Consider the following 21,421-nt stretch of genomic DNA (forward strand, 5'->3'; position numbering starts at 1 on the left):
TAAAGCAGAAAATAGGTTAGACCAAACAGATTAAAAACACATTTATATAACAGAAAGGCAAACAGGTTACTTCCCAACTCTATTTAGTAGGGCAGTTGCCCATAAAATGCCATAGCTTGCAGAGATGAAATTACCATTCTGCAACTGTTTAAAGCAGAGGACACTGAATTTGCTTTTGTTTCTGTGTGACTTCCTGAAATCTTGAAACCTTCAAAACCAAACTTCACGTTCAGATGCTGCTGAGCAATCACCATGAGATTTATCTGCTACATAAACGTCCCTTCTCAGGCCAAGCCCTGAGAGGCACCAAAACAAGTCCCAATATTTCACTTTCCTGGAACATGAAAAGCTGTAACTGTATTTACCTTATCTTAATCCCCCACAGCGTCTCTTCAGTATATTGGCAAACGATCCTGCTTACCAAATCTGGATGATCCAGGAAACTGCTTGAACAAGCAGTGCACTTTTCACACTTGGCAGCAGTTTGGGCTATGGTAACATGAAGTTCAGAAGCTCAAATCAAGTCCGTGCTTGGCACGCACACACTGACCAGCCACTCCGACAAGCCTCACAGCACAGTCAGCCACTGCAGGGCACAGCAGCTCTCCAACAGCTGAGCAGACATTGCAGCTTTCATTCAGAAGGCACAGCTGTGTACTCTGAGTACGGATAAAACGTCAAACTGAAGCGTTGCAGGTATTCATAATCTATTTAATAGTGGGACACCAAAGAAGTACTACACATTTTTCTTGAGCACATTAGATTTTGATTTAAGCAATTGCAATTGATGAAGTAATTTCTCAAAAATAGTCTTCTATATTCTACAGTCCACAGTTTACTGTATCAGTCTAATAGGTCATATAACGATATCCTGTTTGTGCTAACTGGTCTGATCTTTAGCAAAGCATCCTTCCCATTCCTCCACCACCCCAAAAAGTGTTGACAAAATTCAGCCAAATTTTAAAAAATTGTGTGACTTATTTTAGATTTTTCTGCTGTCCTAAACACAATGGGAGCTACTAGTTATACACATCTTATGAACGATGTTGCATTTTAATTCTAGAAATCTTCATGCTGATAACAATAAAGTATTTTATACAGCAATCAATTTTTAATGCTTTATTCATTGATTAAAAGAATATAACATTTAACATAAACCATACAACATCAGTCATCAATTCAAACATTCAGCTGGTTTCCTTACATTTTCTGTCAGGAGTTTTTTTTTAATCTGATCACATTTATAAGATAAAATCTCACCACATCTGGCATATACACACACTGTGCCAGTGGATTCACTCTACTGATGTACATATAAAATCCGCATGGTATGTGCTCACTGGAGACAAAACAGCGCACACCTGTCAAAAGGTCATTTTAATATAAGATGGTAAAACCATTTGTAAAACACATATAAACTTTTTCCATAAATAGAATCATATCTGGACATCTGTTGCATAAATTGTGTTTTCCAAAGCTTACAATATAGCAGCCAGGTCTCAGCACTGCTGGGCACCCACGTTGGCCACTTACTTTATTATTGCAGACTGTCCTTTAAACATTAAATGCACAACATTCGTACCACTTAAAACTGGGGTCAGGTGGAAGTCTCACAGAGACCACGTCTGTACCGCGGTTGCCCTGAAACAGTTACATCGGCTTCTAAAGCCTCTCAGATATAACAAGATTTTAAAACATACTTCATGGAATGTTCTTCATGCATCATAGCAGCTCATACCTGTGATAGAACAAGCTTTGTATTTGTTTCCTTTCCTTCCTTTACATTCACTATTCACAGTGAAACAGGTGCATGTTTGTTAAGAGTTCTGAGGTTGCTGACTGAGCCACAGCACAGCTGTGTACCACAGGTCGAAATTCGACCTTATATATTACAATCTAGCAGTATCTGGCTGGCCAAAAGTTGGCCTGCCCCTGCCAGCATGTGGGCACTTCTTCGTTTTTAATCTATTCTTTGGCAGCTGACACAGGCGCTGACAGAGAAAATCCAGTGACTTGGTTGTTAGGGATTTCACGACTAATGTTTGTTTGCAGGTGTAGACCTTTGTATTGAAATCTTCACTGTTATGCGTTTACCTCACCGGAGCGCACATTTCTTGCTTTCTCCTTTTAAACTTTGGCCCAAAGCTAACTTTTAAGGAAGATGACAGAACGTGAGAACAAACAAGGAGGAGCTTGCAAAGAATCCAAAAGACTACAGCTTTATGGAGTGGATGTGTAAGTGCAGGAACCTGAACCGCTAGTGTTTCACACCGCCGCTTAGCAGCTAAGGAAAGCCGAGAATGGAGTTAAGCCATGCTGCAGAATCCGCACGTGAAATCAAGCAAGGTAAGAGTCTTACAGTGAACAGCCTTGGACAGACTTCTCGTCCCTTAAGCCTATTAAGTAGCATGCTACTGGATTAAGCACACAATGACAGCATAGAGATCCACTGGGCTATGGATATGGGTATTAAAAACAGTTGGCTCCCAAGCACAGGACTCCAATAGAATAGCAAAAGAATTCAAAATGCAGTTACTCAATTAAAGTAAAGTTAGCCGGCAACCTCTGACAGCCTTTGGCTGTATCTTTGCAAGGTTTGGTAGACAAGTCCATTAACCGTGAAAACCCTAAACACTGCCACTTTCAGCTTCTAAACCAATACCCGACTACGTTCTTTGATCAAGAAGTAGAATACACATATATAATTCTATATAGCTAATACTGATTAAACACAGCACAAAAGGGGTTAATTCACACTACCGAAAAAACATAATAGGACCCTACTTGCATATGTAACCACAGGAATTGTAAATAAGGAGCTAAATGCCTTCACTGAAGCTTTGCATCTCTCTGTAAAAGTGACGGGTTGGCTCAGTGAAGACACTGAGCAGCTCTATGTCCATGACGGCGTGCCAAGGGCGACCCAATCCAAGAGATACTTGCTCAATGAAATTGTGTACTGGATCCACATCCTGATCAGCCAGTTCTCCTTGGTCGAATTCAATGCTTTCTTCTGTGACTTCCAGTACTTTCAGGTCAGAGCCACGAAGACGAGCAATTGCTATAAGATTATGAGCCCAGACTGTGTAACCTATGGGAAAGAAAACAAAGTTGTTCTGTCATTTTCCTACAAGGTATTTTCTTACTCTAGTACTTAATACCAGACCAGTATCTCTCTGAACCTATTCCATCATGTTCCATCTGGCAGAATTCCCCTAGGGCATGGCGGGGGCTTTCTGGTTTCAAGTGGGGAAGCCCCCATTTTACACTCTGAATAAGTAAATATAAAAATATTTCAGACAATTTAATCAACCTTTTCTAGATCTTTTTCTCCTACTTGCAGAGCAGTGGACTACTGTAAGTTTATATAAAACTTCAAACCTCCTGTGATTTACTGTGTAGTAAAATTAGAATGAAAAAAGCGAATTATTAATTAACTGAATGCATAAAAGGAATGCTTTAAAACTCTGCTTATGCTAGAAAAATATTTGCTTTCATTGCTTTAGAAAGTAGACTTATTAAAAAAAACCAAGCCACCACCAAACAAACAAAGTCAGCACGCACACAAACCGAAAGCCTCTGCAGCATCTTCGTGTCACCCCAGTGTGTGTGTTTATGTACATATTATATATATATATATATATGTAAGATAAACTACATGTATCTTGTTATTCTGTCTGAGATAAAATATAATTACAAAGCTTCCCTCTCTTGACCCTGTATATTAGCATTTCTCTTTAAAAACTCCTACTCCCCCCAGTTACCTGTAAGCTTTCTGCGCCCTGGCTAAGAGAAATGCAAAGTTCCTCCCTATTCAGATGCAAACCACAGATGGGAACGTCCCTTTTGGGGAGCTCTGCCAAATCAGCCCTTCCACTGCAAAATGCAAGGCTCATTTTTGCCATGATCATCATTCTTGCAGGTGCTAAACTTCTTGGTGAGATGCCCAAGTAGATTCCAAGTAAAGCTGCAGTCTGCACAATATTTGAACTGGGAAAGATGAAGTGCTGAGCAGTAAAACTAACTGTGGTTTGGTCCTCCAACAATGCAGTTAACATGCTCTACATCATAACATATCAAAATAGATTGTCAGACAGTGAAGAAAAGATGTCAAAGTAATAAATAAAAGAAATTTATGTTCTGTTTTCTTTTACTTTTTTCTATTGTGTCTCTGGAAGTATGTTGGTTAGGGTAGGTGTTCAACAAAGAAGCCTGCACATATCTGTAAGGCTCATTTCTGGTACATTAACCATTACAAATGCATGAATTCCCACAATCTTCATCTGCTGGATACTTCACCTCCAACACAACCGTCCACAGAAGATGAACCTGTTTTAATTCAGGCAGCTTAATTCAGTGTCCCTTCCTTAATAGGGACATTGAACTCAATGGAAAATTCCTCCCTGTATGATGACACACTCCTGTCAGGACATGGAGCTCACACCACCTTCCAGTTATCTCGACTGTAAAGGAACTTACCAAAGAAATCTTTGAAAGCAAGTGCAAGAATAAAGGGAAAAAAAAAAGAAAAAAAAGCCCAGTACACAAAACTCTTTACCATCATTTGGGCAGGTATATGGCTTTTGCTGTAACTTTTTATGGTGAGGTCCTCTATGCACCAGAACAACCATCTTATTCCCAACTTAATCTCATTTTAAATGAACTCTCCTTTCAAAAGCTCTGCCTGAAACTTCTTTGTGACCTCCCAGCTGCCAAAAACTCTCTGTCCAGCTAAGTATTCAGAGGTAAGAGGAAATGATCACTTCACTACTGGTATCACTGAACAACAAATTTACTATGAGCACACTGTAATTTATTCTTCCTTGCTAGTAAAAATTTCAACTTTAGTTTTGCTCATGGACAGAATAAAACTTCACCATGACGTTTATAACACAGAGTCATAAAAATCCATGTGGAAGTATCCTTCCCTTAAGGAGGAAGAAAAAATAAAAAAGGCCTTTGTTCTCACAGATGGACCATGCTTTTTATTCACAGTGCCAGATCATACCACTATGATATCCTACTGTCTCCATCCCATCCCAAATGGTCACACACTCTTTACAACCCTTTCTTCATTCTGCAAGAATGTATTTAACATCTGCCTTCCTCTGGCTCCTGGACATTTCCACCATTTGCCAGTGGCAAGACAATGACTTCCCCCAAAAGACAATCTTGAGGCAGCCCATAGAAGTGTCCTTAGCATATGTTTTCCCCTTTCAATCAATGACAAGTGGCAGCCACAAGTAGATGGAAATAAAAGCTTTTTCAGAAGTAAACTTATACCAGAAGAAGAAACATACACACACACACAAAAAACCCTGAGAAGCACTGGAAGCTGAAGAATAACCACTTCAGGAGACAGAAGAAGAAACCTGAGCGCTTCAAGCAAATTATGGCACCTTGAACAAAACCACCTTTTCCTGAAGGAAACTTCACAATATAATATGACAAGTGGAGCCAGAAAACATTATATGGTAAATCTCAGGGAATCCAAGCATGAGGCTAAGATGCTGTACTGGATATTTCTTCCTAATAGTGTTCCATCTACAGCTACTACTCTCCAAGAACGATGCTTGCAGTACAGTACTAGAAAAGTTATGTCCACAACTTAGAAAAGATCAGGAGGCATTTAAAAGCAGCTTAGCCAGCTTCTGCTGCAAGGAGGGGGAAAAGAAGGGTAAAGAATGCAAATCCCAATGTAACAGCAAGGTGATATTTGGCCATTTTCTCACACAGGCAGACACAGCATCTCTCCAAAGAAAGGTGATGTAGCAACAACCATTTGCTAGACAGAAGCATAAGGGATGTTTGCTTTCCCAATACTCTGCACAGACTAATAATTTCTACTGAATAGAGACATATGCTGATATGATACTTACACTAGCCTTTAAAGTTAGATAATATATTAGAGGGCTTTTCTGTAGCAGGAGGATAATTTAAGGTAACACAGTTTTAATTTTTTTTAAAGGTCCTCAAACATGTATCCAAATTCTAGAACAAACTGCTAAAAGCCACACCTAGATTGGCACAATCATGTACCAGCACCCAAAATCTGTCTCTCCAGGAAACTATTAAGGAGAGACAGCCCAATTGATCATACCTTCCCTGCCCCCAGCAATGATTTTTCAGTAAAAGACCACAGGAAAAAAAAAAAAAAAAAAGAGCAAATAGAGCAAATTCAGCAGGACCTTCTGACTTCAACTGATGGAAATCTGAATGTCCACCTCCTGGTGAAGGTTTCCTGTTTGCACTGAACAACTGGAGATTTACTCCCCCAAGCAGTCTGATGAAACACATTTATTCTTATGCAACACAATAGCCATTGCTTTAACTCCTTCATGCATCAGCAAACTTGGTCTTGGTAAGCTGATTCCAGCACAAATAAAAAAACATTATTCTGCATTATTTCAGTTTTGGGTGCCTTAAAATTTGCCAGACTGCTGTAACTTCTACCACCAAGTTCTCTATTGATGACAGAGCTGAATAAATTCTAAAAGTTATTTGCTACTATATGGCAAATTAAGTGGGATAAACTTAGCTCTGGTATTACTGGTGAAACCAACACACTCAGTGAGGCAACCGCCTCTACATATTTTTCAGCCTTCATCTGCTGGTAGTCTTACCAAATTGGTAACACATTTCTTCTTCTCAGCTTTGGGGCACTTAACCAGTGTTATTTGCAAACAGGAAGCAAAATCATCTAATCTTGCCAGCATATGAGCTCACAGAAAAACAGCAAATGTTTTCAGTTCACGTACACGTAACCAGTCACTTAATGGAACTTGCACAGTGCAGACCACTTGCAGGATAAGCCTCCTGGAATGCTCACTTCTTAAGTTATCCTCATTTCTGTGAGGAGTTTAATAAAATCCTATGTGACTTCTCAACAGAAGTTAGTAAGACACAAGCAGGTTTAAAACTCATATATATTAAACACCTTCAACAACAGCATGTATAGCAACAGTGCAGCAGCGTCTTGTATAACATGCCACTAAAACACACTATGATTAGAAAGGCAGAAGGCTTGTAAGCATTTAAAAGCCACATACTATGCCCATGCAATGTGTTACCTACCATGAACAGCTAGGAGAGACAGTCTTGTGCACCTCCAGGCTAATAAGACAAGTGGATCTTCATTCCGGTTGTCACTGAGATCTGGGAAGGCAGACATATCTATCACATCATTCATTAGTATAAAATGAGTGAGGAACTTGTCATACTGCCTGGATATGAGATCAACAACAGCTCCTGAAACACAAGTGACATAGCTGTCAAAGTGAATCCTCTCTAGGGGGATACTGGGCTTAAGAATCCTTAACATATCATCACTCTTGACATCAAAAGCCATTATATAGACCCGAAGATTAGTGCTGTTGCGAGTCAGCGCCTGCCAATTCTCATCTTTTGGCATATTGTCCAATGACTTGTGCATTATGGAAACACTGTGGACCAGGAGAGACAGTCGATGCAAAGGCACATGGTTGCTGTCAGCCAGGACTCTTGCCATTTCAGCTGTAAAATCACAGAAATCCAAAGCGAGCGAACGCAGATTCACAAAACGCTCCAATTCGACCGCAGTGATAAGAGTGGTATTACCAGGGATGTGGTTGTCCAATAAGCTCAGATGTTCCATGGTGTTGGCTATGGGGTTTGATAAGGAGGACAATGATGTGGGAGTTACTATTTGCAGCATTAACCCACAAGACAGCCATTTCAATTGCCTGCTATTGCCTAATATCTCTTCAAACAGCTGTTGGATTCTGTAAGTAAACAAAACAGACAATGATCCTATTAAACATGGTTTAGTCTTACCAACTGCATACCATTCAATTGTTTCATTCAAGAATTACTCTTCCCTCATTTATAGCCTTATTCTGCAGGAAGATGCTATTATTATAGTTCTTATAAACTGCAACCAGATTGCAGACCTCCCAGAGCATTTCAACATCCACTGCACTAAAAAGGTTAAAATTGTAAACTAAAAGAAATAGGTACTTTGTCTTTCAAAAATGGTGACACACTATGAGCCTTCACTTCATGTATTTTCCCGCATGTATTTAACACCCTCCCACATACATTTTAAAGTTATGCAAATAAGAAAACCTGTAATGCTTTTCAAATGCAGCTCTTGTTTTTAAAAACAGCTTTTTGTATTTCCTAACTTCTCCAAAACTGCAAATTTAGTATGGAAAAAAAGTAATTTTCAATGAAAGGTGACAAACTTGGTTTTGAGAGTAAGTTAGAATGATGTGAAATTACCCGCTTGATTTGCTCATCAAAGGGTAAGGAACAAACATACAAGAAGATACTTTAAATAATTCCAAACGGACCAACTAACTGGATTTTCAAGAGCCAACAGGTTCATGTTTTACCAAAACAACTTGGACCTAGTAACATTTCAATCTCAAATTATCAGTGCCAGATTACTATGAACTTATTCTGATGCACTCACCTCTCCTACCCCTTTTTATAAGTGAATAGATGTTCTTTATGTTAAGATCTTTTGTTCGAGAATGCAACAGAAGTATTTTAATTTTTCAATATTAAATTCTAATAGTACAGTCACACTCTAAAAACTTTCTCCATGTAAGTATTTTTCCAGTCTCCATTCCAAAGCTGTAAAGGTCCAAAAGAGTCCTCCTGCTCAAATGACAAGTGTTCTTTTAGCATATTAGACACATCTGTAGGAAAGTATTTGATCTCAAGCCCTGGTCAGCATTACAGAGAAGCAGCTGAGCCAGGCTATGACATCAAGAAATAAGATGCCATAAAGCCATAAAATATCAAGAAATAAGATCCAGTATAAAAACAGCAGAAATTTTTGTTCCCCAAATCAGGTAATGGTTTTGCACAGAACACTTCTTTTACTGCTATGAGGATCTGTATAGTTTATACATCTAAGCAAAAAAATTAAAAAAATTATTCTCATCCACATAACTTTAATAGAGATAATATCCAGGCAAAATTAAAGGTTTAGGCCAGTATCCTGACTGACAGCAGAGAATAGTTCTTAGCACCTTAGCACCTTAAGGTGACAGAACAAGGAAAGCACATGGGGCAACTTATCAAATACCTCTCTAGTTTCCAAAACTTTGTAACTCAGTTCTGAGAAGAAGTGGCTTTATGTATTTTGCAACTCTCAGAGACTTCACTTCTACAAATTCATCCAGGTTCCCCCCTTAGGGAAAAAAGAGTTTAGCAACCACAATAAAGAACTTTGCAGTGTGATTATCTCCTCTTCTTGCTTGCTCTGAACCTGTCACCTACTACCTTTGATGCCCCATAACCCTTCTGTTGTAATAAAGTTGAAAGATCAGTGCTCACTCATCCTCTCTCTTGGCAAATCTTTATTCATCCCCTCCCTTGCCTACATGTTCTTTCTTCCTTCTCCTATGAAGTTACTGGGTTTGCAAGGCCTGGCTTCACCCAAATGGAAAAGCTGGTGTGGTTACTGTATTTATTCTACACCTCAGTTCCCAAGGTTTTACCTAGGATAGTCATCAGGTAAAGAGACTTCTATATTTCCAGATTTCTCCAAATATTTTATTTAAAATTGAGGACTCACAACTGTGACACAAATGAAACTGTTTTAAACAACAGGTAAGACCCATACAACAGTGCAGTTTTTCCATTTTATTCCTAGATTTATTTTGAATTAAGAAGAAACTTATTTGATCCTGGCAATGTTTGTTTCATCATTATTCTTGCCAATGTTCAATTGAAGGCAGATTATCTGACAATCCCCCAAAGAAAAAGATTCTACCACAGCAATCCCAAATTTCTTCCAAAGACTCTTCCCTCCCCCCATACACATCTACAAAAGGTGCTGTAATGGTTGCAGCAATGGTAGGATTTATTTTGTAATAGCCCAGGTAATCAATCTTAGTAGTGCTTTCAATATTTTACAGAACTGTCGATGACAAGTTAATTTTGAGGTGTTCAGTAGAATGCTACCACCTATATGCCTCACCGCACTAAAAATCTGTTTAAATTGGGGTTCTCATACACCTTAAACATCTGAGTTTAGAAAAATATTGTTTTAGTGCCAGCAAAATTTAATAAAGAGAAATATGACACAGAACTCTGCAACTCTAAGGTAGCTTTTTTCCCCAGTGGGAACTGCAGTAAAAAACTTTTTAAAAGAGAGAAAATGATTTAATGCAATCAACTTTTTATTGCAAGCATCACAGTATTTACACAAGTATGCAGATTTGTGCTGCTACTCTAATGACCTGTAGGTCCTAAGAAAACTTTCTCCAGTTTTTAGCCAGACAGAGATCAAACATGTCAATAGAGAACATTTAACAGCAATAATTTCTGAATTGTTTTTAATACCTACTTTTTAAAAAGGCCAGACAGAAAGCACTATATAAGATAGAAGTAATTAATTTTAACATATTTCAAATAATTTTTTTAACAGCCTAGCAGATTTGGTTTTTTTCTCCCCTGCAAATTCTTATGCACATTCTATTTTTCATAAACAGACTGCATCTAACTGGAGTTTGCAAAAAGAGCCTGAACTGCATTCTGAAAAATAGACACATGAATTCTTGGAAATTAACACCCACTCTATTACCACGTTAATTTTACCCCAACTGCCCAGCACGTACTACAACACTCATGCTAACTTAACACAATTATTTCAGAGCTCACTTATAAAACCGAAATTTCAGCATATAACAGAAAATCCAAGCAGAACTCACTCAGCACATGTCAAAAAGCAATGCAGCCTACTTATGTCTCAACAAGTGCCATCAGCCCCCTTTGCTCCCTGCAGGCAGCAATTATGGGATGGTCACCATTGACCTGTAACCTACAAATTATTATACTGAAACAAACAACTTAAAAATAATTTTTTTTTAAAATATACTTTCACAATTAATGTCCCAAATGATGCTTTCATCCAGAGGACAGACCAAAGCCTGACTAAACAGGCACAGTTAGTGTTTAAGCTCCCAAACCAGTCCTAACCAGGACTGAAGCACATCCATGGTCCTGGACAGGAAGCAGACAGATTACCAAGGTCCATATGGAGGCCATTTGTTTAATTAAATACTATCAATCAAAATATTTTGTTTAATAACAGAGGCTAAACTGGTTCTTTTGGAAACCAAACTATCTGAACCACATGGATCAATCACGAGAAGCAGATTTCAGAAAGCCAAAATTTCAGACAACTACCCTTTATTAAACTCAAGACAAATGAACTGTTTACACCGAGCATCCCAACACTAAGAAACAGAGTTGTAAAGAGAATTTTAGAAAGTAACCAGGGACACATATGGTGTATAGAAAAGGAATAAGCATCACAAACTTATGCAAACGTGTGTTTTTGAAAATATGCTCCAAAGCTTCCTCTGCCTCAGGAAAATCCTTAACCTAAAACCTGAGGAAGCATCCTAATGGCTCTGTAATAGCTGAGATTGCACCTACAGTCTGTTACACCCAGCTCAAAGTCAGATTTCGGGAATCAACTTTTTTTTCCCTGACTGCAGGAAGTTTCTGAAACAGCTAATAAGGTTCATCACCATACAGGTTCCAAAAATCCTTAACTACCAGTAACACTGTCTCCAAAGGTTGCTTACACCTTTCACTGTTAGTTATCAGCATTCACATTTTGCAGCTTACTGATGCAAACCCCACATGCACAAAACAAGGCTAAGAAGCCATAAAGATTTACTTTCTGAACTAAGTCTGCTACTAGCTCTCAGACTTCAGACAACTGAATAAAACACTGTCAGCTTTCCTTTAATTTATACAAGTATGGCAGGTCCAAATACACTGTTCTAGTCTAGAAAAAAAACCAACCTACTAACAATAACCCCCCCACCAAAAAAGAAACAACAAAAGAAAACACCACCCCCACCAAAAAAAAAAAAAAAAACCAAAAACCAACCAACCAAAAACTCACAACAAGAAACAAACAAACACAAAAACCCAACACCAAAATTAACTAAACTAAAAAGAAGTAGCATTTGTTATTTATTTGCTCATTCCAAAATGTGCAAAGGTTAGTATTAATCTAAAAGACAAACAAGTTAGATAATCAGTTTTGAATGGTTTATGGCTCCAAAATGTGAATACTGGTTTGAAGAAATGTTTGACCATGCACTCAGCTGAGCAAACATCTGCTTAGATGGCTCTCTTCAAGTCCCTTTGCAAAGATTTGATAATATATTTATATTTTCACAAAGGGTATCAAATAAAGGAGCTTTTACCAAATGAGCCTTTTACCTGCACACAGCACTACAGTACATATGTTAGACAGAATCACAAATTGCCCCAAGTTCTGCACTGGAAACATAACAGATGAAAAAGACACAGTATGTGACTCACAGCTCTATTTGCACTGGTTTGCAAATTTAGGTCAGGACCAAACATTCAGTTTGATGACTGTATTCACATACATACATTAACCTGATAATATACCTACATTGGTTCTAAAAATCACTCAAAACAAAAAATAGTAAAGACCTAGAGTGGCTGTACTTACTCTACTCCCAAGCTACTGGGTGAAAGATGCTTAAACTGACACAAATTAAAATTATGGTATTCAGGTTTTATTGTATCAGAAGTTTTAGCAGTACTGCTAAAATAGTTAAGTCAGCATCACTCCCTCTGTGGTAATTTACTCCAGAAGTCAGTAGCTGTTTATAGTGTATTTAACCTTTTCCAAAGAAGAACAAATAACTATTTGGATTATAAGCATTCAAGGACTGTCCTGTAATGTAATAATGGCAAGCTAAAATACACCTCTGAACTATACAAGCACACTAATATTCTGAAAATACATAACCTAGTTTTCAGATGCAGCTTGAAATAAGTTGTAGCAGTTCAACAGTTTCTCTGTTTCTCTCTCAAGTTTTGAGCAAACTTGAAAGAGAACATAACACAAATATGTTTTTAACTCTTGTGAAATACAACAGATTACTTCCTTTTCTAATTTTTTTCATGTACAGCAATAGTAAGAGGTGCTGGTAACAGCTCCTCACCCCTCCTCCCCTTCTGTGGCATTAATATAATATTGTTTCTAGAACACAATGAAAAGAGAAAAGAAAGGATTCTCATCCTACTGAGAATGGAGGGAAAAAAACCCAAAAAATACAACAGCCAAAAAACCAGACTACTTCATGTAAATATCAGGAACAAGAACTTAGATTTTCACCCTGGTAAAAAACTTAAAGCTTCTCAGTCACGTATTTCAGGAACTTCTGAAAGTCCTGTCATCTATTTTTTTTATTTTCATTATTATTATTATCCTGTATTTGATAATTTACAAATATAACTTACTGCTTAATCTTCTTGCCATCAGGATCAACCTTTCCAAGGTAGGTATTTGATATGGTTCCATGTTGCTGCAGAATGCTTATATCCCCAAAGAGACTTAACTTCTGGAGGTTCCTAGGAAACAACAAAATAAAAAGGAATCTGTACACAAAACTAAAATGGTGTGGGAAATCATTCTGGATAAGACAAACGCAGGCAATAAACCCCAGTACTACATGGAACACATAGCCTGTGTTGGGAAACTTATGCAGGCACATAGAGAACTACAGCAAATGAGACTAAAGGGGAAGAGGACTACACCAACTGCTGAAACCAGCTGTAAAATCAAATACTGCTTTTCAGTCAGCACTGGAGTATTTTCAGCAAGCCTGTGGCACCACAAAGAAAACTCAGGAGTGGTTTCACACAATTTTTAATCCTTGTAAAATGTGTGTTAAGTGTCACAATGAAAACATCAAATAGTTACTCCTTTCAACATTTAACACTGCATTTAATGCCCAAGTAGAATACAACCACAAACAACCCTGCCTGAGAACTTACGTCAGTTGGGTTACAAATGGGAGCCCAAACTTGACTCCATCAAGGCATCATAAACCTCAGACAGGAAAAGGAAAAGCTCCCCACACCCTAATCAAATGTCTAATTTCTGTTGTATCAAAGTAGGGGAAGCTTTTCTAATATTCCCCATCAGTAAGGAATAGTGCTCCACCATGACATATGATTTTAACCTTTAGAAGGGATACCTAAAAAGAAGTGAAAGAAGAACCTCTGAGTTGATGCTGAACATGACACAGTGCACTAGACAGTCACTTTTCCTTTCCCTACTTCAGTTTTCTGACTTGCATCTTTTCTATTCCTAAAACAGATCAAGAAAGAGGTATGCAAATGACTGCAGTTTTAAAGTAGCTGTGTAGCATTTACTATTATTATTTTTGTAGCTACTAGTTTTGGGTCAACATTTCTTTTATTTATATAGCCTATAAATTAGATTTACTCCTAACACACAAGGACTAGTCTGCAATTGATAATTAACAAGGCAGAAACTCCAGTTTCACCACAAATGGACACATAAATTAAATTAATCCTAAACAGTAGATGCCAATTAACCTGTAGCTCACAATTACATGGGTTACCATAAATCCTTATTTCTTCTGGCTCACAAAGCATATACTAGTATTTCAAATCAGCCTTGAGGAAAATGCAATATGATTACCATGCTCAAAGCATAGGGAAGCTCTGGTACAGTTCACTACCTCCACAGTACAACCTGATATTCTACCAAGAGAAGACCGGGGCAAAAAAGGATTAAGTAGCCAAGTTTTACATTTTTAGTAGGTATGAGTTGCAGTCTGTAATTGTTATCTACCATAAATCAAAATTTACCTGTTGAGAAGTTCCTGTATTCAAAAACAGCACCCTGATAGCCTCAAATCTATCCACTGTTGCACCTGCTACTTTTTTTCTATATGAGAACAACAACTTAATAGCGAGATCCATGAGCTCCATATAAAGTCTGACAAATACTGGAGTCAAATACCTAGAATTTACAACTGAAATTCCAAATATTTAATATTTTGTATTTTAAATACAGGCCTATTGTACTGATGATACACTAAAATAAACTAAGCCTTAAAATATGATCAATATTCTACATATCTCACTAAGACATTGCCTGACCATACTAAAGAATAAGTTTGGCAGAGAAACCTAAAACACTGGCACACCCAACTTGAGAGTATTTTGAGCTCTTTTTTCCTCAAAAGCTGTAAGAGATAATCTGGTATGATAGGGAAGTAGCAGAAACCTCCACCAGGTTTGAAAAGTAGTGTTCACAGACAATGCTGTAAGTAACCTTTATCTTTTGATCTTGGTGACTTATTTATGAGAGTCAAGAGCCAAAATGCAGTCTCAAGAACAGTTCTGAATCACCTCCATATTCACATCAAACACAGGTCTCAGTTTGTGCCACTCATACCACCAGCCAATGCTATAGTAGATGTAGGCAGGCATTAGGAGGACCACCAAAGCATAGCACACATGGAACACTAATTGCTAGCACCCCACATATTTTTACTTCATCTTTTTGACTGCCATTTCATGCAGTACAGAGACAAATGGAAAAGTTCTCTGCCTGAAAACTTAACCAATGACAATATCCAATTATTTTTCCATTCACAGCACAGTTATTATCATCTACAAATCTGATCACAGTTCAACACAATGTTAGATTTTTGCTACTATTTGCACTTTTATACAACTCCATGACATTCAGCTCACTGCTCATCTTCATGTCAGAGAGTTCATAAAGTGATTGCTATTTAAAGAAAATTATTTTAAAGTTATTTATCTTTGGCTAAAAGTCATAATGGCATCTTAATCCTGTGTAGTATCCATACATACAGCTGGGGGTAAAACTTGTGTTTTGGAAGGATTTCTAAAACATTTATTTTCCGCTAGCTCAAATAGCATACTAGAAATAAAAAACTCCTTACTAGGCTCCATCTTCAGTTTTGGTCGGTCTTTTTTAATACCCAATTTAAAAAAAGCACAAAATGTCCTTGCTTACATTCAAGGCGAACAAAGTGGTAAGGCACATATTGTATTACTGCACTAGTTTCTGCCAGTTTCAGCTGCCTGTTTAGACCAATAGAAAACAGTCATTAGAAAACATCAAAACCAGATGCAGCCTACTGCTTTGAGCAATTCACCAATTTTTGGTAACTCCAAGAGATACCATACTTCAGCAAGACACCAGAGCTTTATAGCAATCTGCATTTTTGTTTCCACAGCAAAGATCAAACAAGTCACACAATTTAACATGCTGCAGAGGAAAAGAGGGGTGTGTGTGTGTGTGTCACTACCTTCCTATCTTCCTTTGTAAGCAAGGAAGGAGGAGTAGAGGAGACAATACTTTGGTATCTTAGAGTTACATAAAAGAACAGGATTTTCCTACTGAATGATCACAAAGTGCTTATTAGCTGTTGTATGCACATAAGTGCAAACAAAGTTTGTCACACTCCCACCCTGCCTTCTAGAACTCTGTTTTGAAAGATCAGATCAAGAAGGAGCAGATCATGAGGACTTAAGAAACATCATGCCCACCCCACACCCTTTTTCTCAGTAGTAAGTAGAACATCAGCTTTTAAACAGTTATAAGCTTTGTTATTTTGCTACATTTGCTATCATAAACATAAAGGCTTATGGAAAAGTTACAGATCACTATAAGCACTATTTTAGTACCTTTTCATTAAATAAATGATAGATTCTTAGAGCTCATCAAGGTCCCAATCCTATTGCTTCATATGCTGCCACCCACAAAACAACTTGAGCTCTGCTTCAAATATAAGACAGACGTTGAACATACCTTTTTGGATGGTAACTGGCTGGCAGCAGGAATATTTGTCAAAAAATTTTCAGTTGTTTTTAAAACAAGTTGTAGACAAGTTGTTATTTCCTTAATTCCATCAGAACTAGCAAAGGTCACTCCAAAATATTTTTCTAGATACTTAACATACAGATTTGCTTAGAAACTAGCAATTTCATGTTGTACAGAAAATGCTCTTAGTAGCAAAACCATACATCATTCTCCTCTAGCCAAGAGAGCATTTAGAAATTTCATTACTTTTAGTAATTACTTTTCTTAGGTCCTGCAGTATTGTAAATCCTCAAGGAAATCTGTAGCCATTTAAAATACATGATTTTTCTTGCAAGGAGGAAGGTTGCTACTGCATTGCTTAATAATAAATTTAAAACTCCAAAACAACTCTACACAGTTAAGAAACAGCATCACAAAGGCAGATTTCTTCCTTTTCAGCTCTGAAGTGTAAAACGGAACATTTTTTGAACTTATCTGCCAAAAAGCTATCACAAGGGCTGACAGGAGTTTTGAAAGACTGTCCTGTTCTAAACTTAATTCCAAAAGGAATGCATTTACAGTGATTCAGCCACTGAAGAAGTTAAAAATTTCCATTTACATTATTTTGGAAATTACAATTGCTATCTTGCATACAGTGAAATACAGTGAAAACAAGAAGGAATTATTAACAGCCCTTGAGTTACAGATAAATAAAGAGAAGCAGAGAAATTAATTATGGACTGCAGTCCCTCCATAGACAAAACTAAGCATCAAGCAGGTGACAAGGTCTCTGGTTTAGACATTAGGTGGTCACAGTAAGAACTAAGCAGCAATTTGGCACATGGTAATACTCCTCCTCACCTCTTTTCAACCTCAAAAGTCTACTTAAAGAACTAAAACACAGTGTTCTACCTAAGAACTAATAATTTATAGGTAGTTACTTTGCAAGGAAAAAAAACCCTTAAACATCACAATAAACTAAAAACCTAGTCTGTTCAAGGAAAAAAAAGAATCTATTCTGAAAGTAAAACTCAAAAAAGGTCAAGTACTTAATGTAAATTATGACACTCTTCCCCCAGTTTTTTAAATGCTCATTAAAAAAAGCCTGCTGTAATAATCAGGTACCCTGTGTTACCCAGTCATGCATCATTCATTTCAAGCCAAAAGAGCAGCATATAAACGATTTAGAGACAGCAAGAGAGTATGGCAATGCAAAATCCTATCAAAGTCGGTAACTTTTCTTCCCTGTTTTACCACCAAAATGATACTAATCTACCAGAGAACAGGTACTGGAGAAACAACTACTTCTGCACAGTGTTTTACTGCAGTCCTGAGTCCCACTGTGCATACAGAATCTGTAAAATGAGCTTCAGAAAGGAAGTATCCTTGTACAGATTTCAGATAAGGCTATGGAGAATTTTTCAAAAGAAAAAGTGTATCAAAAACCTTCTCACATCGCAGTTAATTTTGACAGTCTCGAACTTCAGTGAGGAAAAAAAGAAACAATTTCGTTTTCTAACAACATCCCCGTGCAACAGCTCCTATAGATACTACTTATTTTAAAATTCCAAGCCCATGTCATATCTGCCTCAGATCAGACAACCACCACAATCACCTCAACATTTTTTCCTCTTATAATACTAACTGGATTTCCCGCAGAGTCAACAGTTAAGTGAAAGCTCCTGAAATGCAAGAGGAGACCAATCAAGACAGACGATCACGATTCACACACCAAGGATTCACAGGGCAAGAAGTAAATTAAGATAAAGGTGAGCTGGACTAACGAGCTGTTTTCTGAAGTGAGGTCTGTAACTCTCAGCCATCGCAGCTGCACCACAGGAAGTACCTGCTGGGGGCAACAGAGCAGAGGAACTGAAAGCGAGACTTCACACACCACATTTGCATTCATCTCAAACCAACGAGGAACTGCATTTAAAGTTCTCTTGCTTCAATTCAAAATAAAGACAAGGAAGGCCTCAAGCTACTCTCTCATACCTCTGGAATCAAAGGAGGCGGTAACAAGATCATGACTCAGTTGCAGTTAGTTTTCTAAAGGCCATCTACAAGGTTTAATTCATCCTAAAGATGCCCTAAAACACTTGCAGCTTTTTTTCTTCCCTTGATAAGTGAAGCTACAGGCACACAGAGGGGAAATAATATTAACTATTTCCTATCCTAAAACCTACATGGCTTTCCAAACTCATCATAACCTAACTGTAATACCCTTGCTTTCCTTACATGCTGACTAGAGGCCATACATTAGGATATCTGATTATCATCTTATTATCTCTATCACACCCCCACACAGTGAAGAGAATGCAAGTATTTTTGTCTTAAGGACCTCAAAGCTGAGGAAATTAGCTAACCTGCCAAAGTAAGTGTGTGAAAAACACATCTTAACTACAAACCACACGAAAATATTTCTACCATTTAAATTCAATTGGGCCAAGAAAGTCCTACACGTGAACATATTTTTCAATAAACAAAAGAACATAAAACCTCCTCAAACCTCAGACAGCCAGTTAAAACGAGAGGTGGCATGAAAGCTCAGCTTTTCTACAGCAAAAGACCTCATAGTTGGAAAGGCAAAGGTATGTTATTGGGGCAGTAATTCAGCGTGCCAGAGCTGTAATTTTAACTCCCCCTTACTAGTTTCTCATACTTTTTTGCAAGCATACACAAGGTCTAAGCTCTGTCCGTAGTAAGGCTTATTTTAAGTGAGAAACCTGTCTTGTTATGCAGCAAATTCAGACTCCTGGCTCTCCACTTGCTCCGTTAGAGCTGCATTCCCCGCTTCCATCCAAAAGACGAAGAACTTTTTATTACTGCAGCTGTATTTGTTTTGCGAATCGATCAGCCCGCTCGCCGACTGGACGTCTGAGCGTCTATATTCCTCCTCAAGCCATATTATATGATAAAAATTAGGCAGCTTGAAGCGGCGCGTCCCCGTTCCTGCCCAACTCAGAGCCTCTCTCACACACACACAGAGCAGCTCCAAGCGCAGCCCCAGCACGAACCGGCCGCCGCCGGCTCGGGCGTTGTTTCCGCCCGCAGAAACCGGCGGGACGGCCGGACCGGGCCCCGCGCGGCTCGGGGGCTCCGTCTGGCCCCCCGCCCGGCACGCCGCTCCCCCGGCCGTACCTGTTGTTGCGGACGCTGCTCAGGACGCACAGCACCAGCTCCAGGTAAGTCCTCAGCAGGTCGAGCCAGCGCGGGCTCAGCGGCGGCGGCGCCTCCCCGTCCCCCGCCACCGCGGCGCCCTCGCCCGCCGCCGCCCCGCCGCCGCCGGTGGGGTAGTTGTCGGCGGCGAACTGTACGCGGAGCTCACGGACGAACCAGCCGCACTTGCGCATGAGGAACTCGAGGCGCGGGCGCTCGGCGGGCGAGACGCGGAGGCTGAGGCGGAGGCGCGGCCAGAGCGCCGGGTAGAAGAGGCACTCCCGCCAGTGCGAGCAGGCGGCCGAGGCCCGCAGCCGGTCGGGGGCCGCCAGGAAGGAGAAAATGTGGACCACCAGCTCGCTGGGCAGGGAGCCGGCGCCCACCGCCTCCCTGCACACCGACATCCCTGGCGCCGGCCCCAGCCCCGCGGCGGCGGCCCCGGGCGGCGGCCCCGGCCTGGCCTGCGGCTCCTGCGACACAAACAACAACATCAATGACACGGCGCAGGGGGGCGGGCGCCGGCCGGGACGCGCCTGCTGCTGGGACGCACCACCCGCGCCGCCGCCGGCGGGGGAGGCGAAGGGGCGGAGCGGCCGCTACCACTGGCCGGCACGGCAGGGAGAGGTGGGCCGGACCACTCAGACCTGAGGGCGGCGTGTGAAGGAAGACACCGCCGGCGCCGCGCTCTGTTTCTGCGGGGCGGCCGGAGGCCGCCGCAGCGGAGAGAGGAGGGTTCCCCCGCGGGGAAAATGGAACGTGCCGGCGGTGGGCTGGGAGGCGGAGCCGGCGCGCCCGCCCCGCGGGGGACGTTGGCCGTGCCCCCCGCCCCCCCCCACCCCGTGCCGGCGGCGCGGCCCCCCCGCTCCCCGCCCCTCCGGCGGCTCCCAACGCAGTGCGGCGGAGGCTCTGCCCGGGGCGCGGCCCGGGACCACATTCCCTGCGGGCTCCACAGGGGGAGCGGCCGCCGCTGCCGGGGGGCAGACGCAGGACGGCCCCCGGTGTTTAGGAAAACTTGGGAAGGGTGTCTGGTGATGTCTGGTGGCGGCGGCGCCGAGGCCCGTACGGGACCGCACGTACGCCTCTGAGCCATCAAAATTACCTCAGCAGCGTTCCTGCTGCTGCCGCGGGAAACGCGCTGACTACGCAGGAAAGGTGGAGCACGGCAGAGTCCGACATGTGACAGAACCGGGTGCGAGCCTGGGGCGATGCAGGAGAAAATGCTCCAAATCTTATCACTCTTCAGTTTCTTAAATCTCACACGCTTTTATAAAACCCGTGCCAACATCCGCTGTAGGTGTGTAAGGGTGACTTCTGTGCATACAGAGTTTTGAAAGAATTTAGGTCTGTTACGTGCTGATGCTGTAAAGGCTGAACAACAAGTGCTGATAATTGCATACATTTTTATAATTGAAAAACAACTTATCGAAATAAAATTGAGTACTGCCAGTATCTTGGAATAATGGACACAGTTTATTTAACAACTTTATATCTGAGTTTTCAGAAATGTACGCACAAAATAATAAAAGATGTGCTAATAGAAATGAAGTCTAGACTCCCCTCTATACGGAGTAGGCAGGCATTATAACCAGATTCATTAACAACCAAATCTAAACCAGCTCT

General features: G+C 40.3%; 1 protein-coding gene across 1 annotated transcript; it reads right to left on the reverse strand.

Annotated features, from left to right (window-relative positions):
• Positions 1–1,104: 1,104 nt before the first annotated feature.
• On the reverse strand, positions 1,105–20,303 carry FBXO33 (F-box protein 33). Its single transcript, XM_036384830.1, has 4 exons — positions 19,784–20,303; positions 13,291–13,401; positions 7,075–7,760; positions 1,105–3,091 (listed from the first exon to the last, which is right to left on the reverse strand). Exons 1-4 carry the CDS (start codon positions 20,290–20,292, stop codon positions 2,820–2,822), a joined length of 1,578 nt encoding a protein of 525 aa, XP_036240723.1. The 5' UTR covers positions 20,293–20,303; the 3' UTR covers positions 1,105–2,819.
• Between the last annotated feature and the right edge of the window lie 1,118 nt (positions 20,304–21,421).

The sequence above is a fragment of the Molothrus ater genome, chromosome 6 (assembly GCF_012460135.2).
Source record: "Molothrus ater isolate BHLD 08-10-18 breed brown headed cowbird chromosome 6, BPBGC_Mater_1.1, whole genome shotgun sequence".
NCBI lineage: Eukaryota > Metazoa > Chordata > Aves > Passeriformes > Icteridae > Molothrus > Molothrus ater.

Bases quoted from the DNA above. Each gene is read 5' to 3' on its own strand.
- FBXO33 (XM_036384830.1), bottom strand. From the start codon at position 20,292: ATGTTGTTGTTTGTGTCGCAGGAGCCGCAGGCCAGGCCGGGGCCGCCG. The intron at 13,402-19,783 runs GTACGGCCGGGG...GTTGTTTCCTAG, and splicing joins AGCAGCGTCCGCAACAACAG to GAACCTCCAGAAGTTAAGTC. The intron at 3,092-7,074 runs GTAGGTAACACA...TCTTTCCCATAG, and splicing joins GTCTCTCCTAGCTGTTCATG to GTTACACAGTCTGGGCTCAT.